The sequence below is a fragment of the Gadus macrocephalus genome, chromosome 15, assembly GCF_031168955.1.
Source record: "Gadus macrocephalus chromosome 15, ASM3116895v1".
In the NCBI taxonomy this organism is placed as follows: domain Eukaryota; kingdom Metazoa; phylum Chordata; class Actinopteri; order Gadiformes; family Gadidae; genus Gadus; species Gadus macrocephalus.
In genome coordinates this window covers 11950102-11957574 of record NC_082396.1, presented here as the reverse complement: position 1 = coordinate 11957574, position 7473 = coordinate 11950102, and the positions used below count along the sequence as shown (strand labels likewise).

The 7473-nt window shown below is 49.6% G+C and overlaps 1 protein-coding gene across 4 annotated transcripts in view; it reads right to left on the bottom strand.

Moving 5' to 3' along the window:
* Positions 1 to 5544: 5544 nt before the first annotated feature.
* Positions 5545 to 7473, bottom strand: part of dntt (deoxynucleotidyltransferase, terminal) — an 87986-nt gene continuing 86057 nt past the window's right edge. For all 4 annotated transcript variants that reach the window (XM_060072826.1, XM_060072825.1, XM_060072827.1 and 1 more), the window contains one exon: positions 5545 to 5835. In XM_060072826.1, the coding sequence (XP_059928809.1) occupies positions 5749 to 5835 (87 nt within the window). In that variant the 3' untranslated portion in view covers positions 5545 to 5748. The remainder of the gene's footprint in view (positions 5836 to 7473) is intronic.

The window sequence follows — 7473 nt, the reverse complement described above, 5'->3', positions numbered from 1 at the left end:
TGTGTGTTAATTGTTGTGTGTGTGTGTGTGCGTGTGTGTGTGTGTGTGTGTGTGTGTGTGTGTGTGTGTGTGTGTGTGTGTTTATATCTGTTTTGGTGTGCTGCATAACAGTGTAGCGTTGTGTAGTATGTTTGTTTGTTTGCTGTGTGGTGCAGCTGTGGTAGAGATGGTAGTAGAGTGCGTGGAGCTGTGTTGTCTGGAAGGGTTGCGGTGGAAATAGAGATTGGTAAGACACAGGCTGGACGGAGAGAGGAAAGAGGGTCAGAAAAGCGCCTTGGGGCTGGCTGAACTCACACACACACAGAACTACACACACACACACACACACACAGAACTGCATGCACACTCAGAACTACACACATACCGACACAACTACAAACAGATACACGCAGACAGAAACACAGCACTACACACACACACACACACACACACACACACACACACACACACACACACACACACACACACACACACACACACACACACACACACACACACACACACACACACACACACACACACACACACAAAATTATAGAGAGCTGTGTTCAACCACAAAGCTGGAGACATATGTCTGGCCCGGATTCTTTCACAGACACACCGAGAAATGACCTATGGTCAGATAGACAGTGGAAAAGGACATGAGGAGAGGAGGGCAGAGGAAAGGAAGGGAGGATAAAAGAGAGGAGAGGAGAGGAAAGGAGGGGAGGACAGAAGAGAGGAGAGGAGAAGAGGGGAGGACGGAAGAGAGGAGAGGAGGGGAGACCGGAAGAGAGGAGTGGAGAGGAAAGGAGGGGAGGACAGAAGAGAGGAGAGGAGAGGAAAGGAGGGGAGGACGGAAGAGAGGAGAGGAGAGGAAAGGAGGGGAGGACGGAAGAGAGGAGAGGAGGGGAGACCGGAAGAGAGGAGAGGAGAGGAAAGGAGTGGAGGATGGAAGAGAGGAGAGGAGAGGAAAGGAGGGGAGGACGGAAGAGAGGAGAGGAGGGGAGACCGGAAGAGAGGAGAGGAGAGGAAAGGAGTGGAGGATGGAAGAGCGGAGAGGAAAGGAGAAAAAGAAAGGGAGGCGAGCAGGGGCAGAGTGAAGGTGGAGAGGAGGAGAGACGAGGACAGGGGAGCAGAGGAGGGGAGATGGAGAGGAGAGCAGATGGTGCGATGTCTCCTCCCCCACATCCTCCATCTCCATTTCTCGGCGCCGTCGTTCGTCTGCCACCTGTGGAGGAGGGGCCCTTCTCCATGGGGCCCCGCTCCCACAGCTCACGCCTCATAGGTCAATTGTCGCAAACACGAAAGAACAGGTCACCCCCAAACTTTAACCAAGGAACTCAAAAGTGGTTAATAGGCGACAGATCATTTGAATCAAATGTGCACTGATCCATTCCAGTCCCATGAGAGACGTTCAAGACCACCCTGACATCAATTGCTGATTCTTCGTCTTTTGATTGAAACAATCCCTGAGAGATAAGTATAACGTAAAGTGTCTTTCAGTTGAAGGAAACTTCTCGGGTAATATTGTGCGGCAGCAGGCAGCAAGACATTTCGGTGAAGTGTTCTGATCCCTATAAAGGTCTTTATTTGCCGAGCACACAAAACAGATGCGGTGAACGAAGAAGGTCAAGATCGCGACTCCTCGTCGATGCCACCGACGCTTCGTCTGGGCGGGAAACCATCCTCGGTGCGACCGATGCCTGCTAGGCCGCGCTAACTGACCGACTGATTGGCCGACCGGCTGGCTTCGCTCTTCTCTGGTTGACTGGCCACCATGACGAGCCTGTGAGAGGTGAGGATACAGGCTGTCCCTATTCTGTCAGGGCTCTCCCGTTTGGCTCCGACCGGCCCTCACCACATCCATTCAGGCCCCCTGCGGCTCAGCCAATAAATCACTGTCTTCCAACACAATGTGGGCATTTGCACGTTTGTTTTCGCTCACTGAACCGAGCTCCGTCAAGTTTGAATGAGCCGACATTCAAGCGCCGTTCTATTTGTGTCCGAGTGTGAGTCGTCTTCACGTGTCTTGCTGTAAGCAGACGTGTAGGTAAGCGAGAGTAGAGCCGGTTGCCAGCGCACATTGTCACCGGGCCAAATTCAAGAGTTGTTAAAGATGCGTGCCTTTCTTTGGATCGCAACCATATCGGTCTCAATGGAGCCGCATCCCTCCAGAACCGCCACTTCAGCGGTTTCCTCATTCCCAGCATTTCCCTTCAACTCCTCCACCCCACCGTCACCCTCTCAAACCCCCCCCCCCACCCCCGGATTCAGTGGGATGTTAAGTGTTTCCTAGCTGCTAAAGTCGCATGCGGTCTGACGTCTCCGAGCCAACCACATTGTGCTACCCCCCCCCAACCACCACATTTTATAATTCGTGTTGCCTTCTAGTACGGCGTCGAACACAGACAACCCTGTCTCGCGTCGCTCCTGAAGAAGGAACACTGTCACCGCTCTACCTTATCTGACGTCGCCAAATGTGCAGGGAGAAAGGAGAGGGACGCATTATTGGCAGTGGCAATCTGTCTCTCCACACGAGTTTTCAGTATCTGGCTGCCACGCTAAGTCATTAATCTCCGAGCGCTCTTCTATCAACGCAAAGTGTCCGAGCTATCCCCGGACCCGACTCTCCATCAACTTCACATTATGCACCGTGAGAAATGATAGCAGCTGTCCCGTGACCTGATGGAGATATGTGTGGAGTCATATGGGCCCATTCATGGGGAGGCCCCCGACACTCAATCAGTCAGTCAATAACCACCGATTGGGCCCTGCTGTGATGGATGTGAGATGAAAGGGATTTGGTGTCCAACAAGTATGAATGAGGGCAGCTAATGGTGTAGTCCCGCTGAGAGCAAACTGGGTGTCAGGAAATAAAATTAAATAGAAAACATTGGATGGCAGAATTCAACGTCTTTTTGGGTCGAAACGAATCAAGCACTTAATGCAAATTCCGGCAGGCAATTTTTCTTACATTCACGCACCTGTCATCACTGTCAGTCCTCAGAAATTTAACATGCAAAAAAGTGAGGCATTATTTTGCTATGCTCTGAGACCAGAGGCACTCTTTTGCATGGAGAAAAAGTAGGGCAGCTGGGATTGGCTGGAAATGAGGAGTAGTCAAATGGATGAACCCACAGAGACTCTGCACGCTATCAACACCTGGACTCACACCTTAAGAAAAAGGATTATTATGGACTATTACTATTATTGTATTATTATTTTTCTAGCTGTAGTAGTAGTTGTAGTTGTGGTAGTCATCAAAGTAGCGGCATTTAAAGTTCTTATATTAAATAATCCTTGTTATTTCTACATGTGATCTACAATGGGGAGCCAAAACATTGAAGAACAAGATGAGGTTGTGACTATTAAAATAACTTTCTTAACAGCGCATATTCTAATGAGAGTAACAGGAGCGAAGGGTCAATGGTTTGTTGATCTTTACTATCGATGCTAGTTTTAGTTATTAATGTGCCAGTTAATATTGAAGTCAAGACATGTTGATAAATGCTTATAAGTGCTCATCAACACCTTAATTAAATGTACTAAAAACTTCTCCATCAGTGGATGATCATTGACATTCACCATGTAAACGATGGTGATCATCAATTTGCCAGCCCCTTAAATCAATGTGGATGAGACCACCTCCCAGAGAAAACAGAGGGTCCACTGAGGTAACTACATGAAGGACCTCTGGCTTGACACATGACGTCTTATTGGATTGGATTAATTTATTTATCTTTTCATCCAACCAATGATGACCCAACTGGTGCATACAATTGCAGTCAAATCTACCTCATTAATGACATTATGAATGAATCAGATAATGGCATAGTTGGGGCTTTGCAAATGCACATATTGAGGGGAAAACATGAGAATGAATCATAAGATGTTCTATCAGGCAGTATTAAACACTTGAACCTAAACTCCCCAGACATAATGGCACATAACTTGAGTAGGAGTTAGCCAGACAGCTGATTGAAAGAATTTAAAACCCCTTTTTAAACAGTCCAGAATGTTTGTCATCTTTAGCTCCGCGACATCACATCATCACACAGCGCTTACTGAGTGTTTAACAAGTGGCCAAAGACTTCTCAGAAACGATCAACAGGGATACTTCACCCGAGGAGAGACGAGTTGAGTTAAGGATATTAAAACAAGATAGAAAAAAAATACAAAACTCAGATTTTTCCCCAAATCCTTTCGGGAAGCAAGGCTGAGGTACAGAAGCGAGAGAGACCCGGCAGCTCTGCAGCTGAATTTAATTCATATTCATGTTTTATTTGGTTTCGGCTTCATTATTGATTGCAAAGAGGAGACGGAGATCTATATAAAAAAAAGAAAGAATAACAGCCTGGTAGCGATGTAGAGCGATAGAGAGCAAGAGAGCGAGACAGAGAGAGGGAGAGAGATATAGAGAGAGGGAGAGAGAGAAAGTCGAGGTTGAGTCTTCAAAGGGCCAGACTGCTCTACTTAAAGATCTTTAAATAGTGCCCTTCACCAGAATGCTTTGCCTTGGTCGCCTCTTTCCGACTTGCACTGATTCATCGTGGGACGCACCAGGGGCCTTGCAACATGTCTCAAATGGCCCTCGATGGAACCCCAAAGTCCGAGTGAGCTACAGCTATAGTCCAAATCTTAGTGTAGTGGTCTGTCCCTTCAAAGTCCAAACAAAAATAACTTTACGCACACCGAGAGTGGTTGTATATGTGGGGGGGGGGAACGCATCATCCACATGATGAGCGGCCATCTTGACCTGCTGTAGTGAACCCCTGTTTGAGTGTGGTGCGCCACTGATTGGCTGTCATTTCACTGGGGGCATCATGTGGGGCAACCAGTCACACAGTAGTGGGAGATTCGGCCTCTGGCAGCGCACATCGCAAAGCATGCTAAACTAAACGCTCTCAAGTGGACGTGGGCTTGAATGTAGGCTAAATGGCTGCAATGAATGCCTCTGTCTCCTCGCGCTGTCGCTCATTACCCTCCTCTTGATTCCTGGGAGCCTGCAGTGTGTGTGTGTGTGTGTGTGTGTGTGTGTGTGTGTGTGTGTGTGTGTGTGTGTGTGTGTGGTGTGTGTGTGTGTGTTTATGTGTGAGTGTGTGTGTGTGTGCTTACCGCGCATCACTTGCCTGCATGAAGGAAGGTGATTACAGCATTTTCCTAGAGATTGCAGCCAACCTCCTCTTCTCTCTCTCGTCGTCTCTCTCTCTCGTCGTCTCTCTCTCTCGTCGTCTCCTCTCTCTCGTCGTCTCTCTCTCTCGTCGTCTCTCTCTCTCGTCGTCTCTCTCTCTCGTCGTCTCTCGGTCTCTCTCTCTCGTCGTCTCTCGGTCTCTCTCTCTCGTCGTCTCTCGGTCTCTCTCTCTCTCTCTCTCTCTCTCTCTCTCCTCTCTCTCTCTCTCTCTCTCTCTCTCTCTCTCTCTCTCTCTCTCTCTCTCTCTCTCTCTCTCTCTCTCTCTCTCTCTCTCTCTCTTCTCTCTCTCTCTCTCTCTCTCTCTCTCTCTCTCTCTCTCTCTCTCTCTCTCTCTCTCATTGGCCGTGTTCACCACCACAAGTGAGTCATGATGAGTTCTAAAGACAATCGTTTAATCAAAAGCAGAAAGGAGAATAGGTAGAATCAGAGCAAACAACAATGTATGTCAACAAAGACGACACAAATGACAGTGAATGTAATTCAGGTGAGTATTGGTGAAAATAGATTGACAAAGCAAGGCTGTTGCGGCCGGGGGTAACATGGGGATGCAGAGGTGTCCTGCGCGCATGTCGGGCCTACGCGTTCCTGAGCTGAGGCTCAAGGTACTCAAGACCCAGATGGGCGAAGATGTCTTCCTCACGCTCCGCTTCCAGGAATTCTTTCTAGAGAGAGGGACAGAGAGAAAGAGAGAGAGAGGGACAGAGACAGAGAGGGGGAGAGAAGAAGAAGGGCAGAGAGAGGGAGACGTAAAGAGAAAGAGAAGAGAGAGAGAGAGAGAGAGAGAGAGAGAGAGAGAGAGAGAGAGAGAGAGAGAGAGAGAGAGAGAGAGAGAGAGAGAGAGAGAGAGAGAGAGAGAGAGAGAGAGAGAGAGATGAGGGGGGAGAGAGGGAGAGAGGAGAGAGAGAGAGGGAGGGAGGAGAGAGAGAATGAGATAGAGGATGGGGGGAGAGAGAGAAGGACAGACAGAGAGAGAGACAGAGACAGAGAGAGAGAGAGAGAGAGAGAGAGACAGAGACAGAGACAGAGACAGAGACAGAGTCAGAGAGAGAGAGAGAGAGAGGGCCAGAGAAAGAGAGGGAAAGAGATAGGAGGAGAGAGAGTGAGAGAGAGTGAGAGAGAGAGACACAGAGAGAGAGTAAGGGCAAATAGATCCATGGACAATAAGTGAACACGTCTCATTGACTTGTTGGGCTAGCAAGGCCGGGTCGGAGCTTATCTGATCAATGAAGAACAAACACTGTTGGTTGTAGTGTGGGGATCAAGTCAGAGACAAGAAAGACACACAAGTCTGATGGACTTCCGTGATGAGACTCCACCGGATCCAAAGCCATTAAAAAATGGAAACACTGCTATAGATTTTTTCCGTGCGTTGTTCTGCACCAATCACGCGGCCGGCGTGAGCAGTGGGGTGCGGGGGAGGCGGGGGTTACCATGGGCAGTCCGCTGCACCGCCCCCTTGTCCTCCCAAGTAAGCACTTTAACCTTGCTCCGGGTGATTACACGTTGTACGGCCAGATGACCGCTTTCGCTGACAAATCACGACAGGGCCTATTAACTGTCGGCCCTTTTTTTCCCCCATTCTCTTTCTTCCACCGGAGCCAAGCCAGTGGCCCGGCAACACTGTGGGAATGGATGCATCACCGCCCACCCACCACCCCTAACCCCCCCACCCCTCAGCCCTACGGTGGGTGGTGAGGGGTGGGGGACTGACTCACCTTGGTGGTGGCAAAACAGCCCCCGAGAGGGGAAGGCAGCGGCCGACACATCCGACCATGGGCGAGGATAAAGCAGACGTGACGCGGACGCCAAAATATTAGAGAGAGAGAGAGAGAGAGAGAGAGAGAGAGAGAGAGAGAGAGAGAGAGAGGAGGAGAGAGAGGAGAGAGAGAGAGAGAGAGAGAGAGAGAGGGGAGAGAGAGAGAGAGGAGAGAGAGGAGAGAGAGCGAGGAGAGAGAGAGAGCGCGAGAGAGAGAGAGAGAGAGACAGGAGCACGTAAGGTTTGCAATGCCAGCCAGAGGCAAGTGAGAACAAATGGTGGCACGGCCCCCGCTGGCCAGCATTTGATTTATAGCGCAAACGACAACCCGCCGCACTCGAGTTCAGGTGAACGTGGATTACAGACGCCAGCCACATCCCAAATGCTACCGCTGTCCAGTTCACATTCCCATCAATCTGTGGACCTCACGCCCACACTGTCGTACACACACGCACGCACACGCACACACACACACACACTCAAGATTCTGTTGCATAACAACACACAGCGGCCGTATTGAAAGATGACACTTTAAAGTGAGACT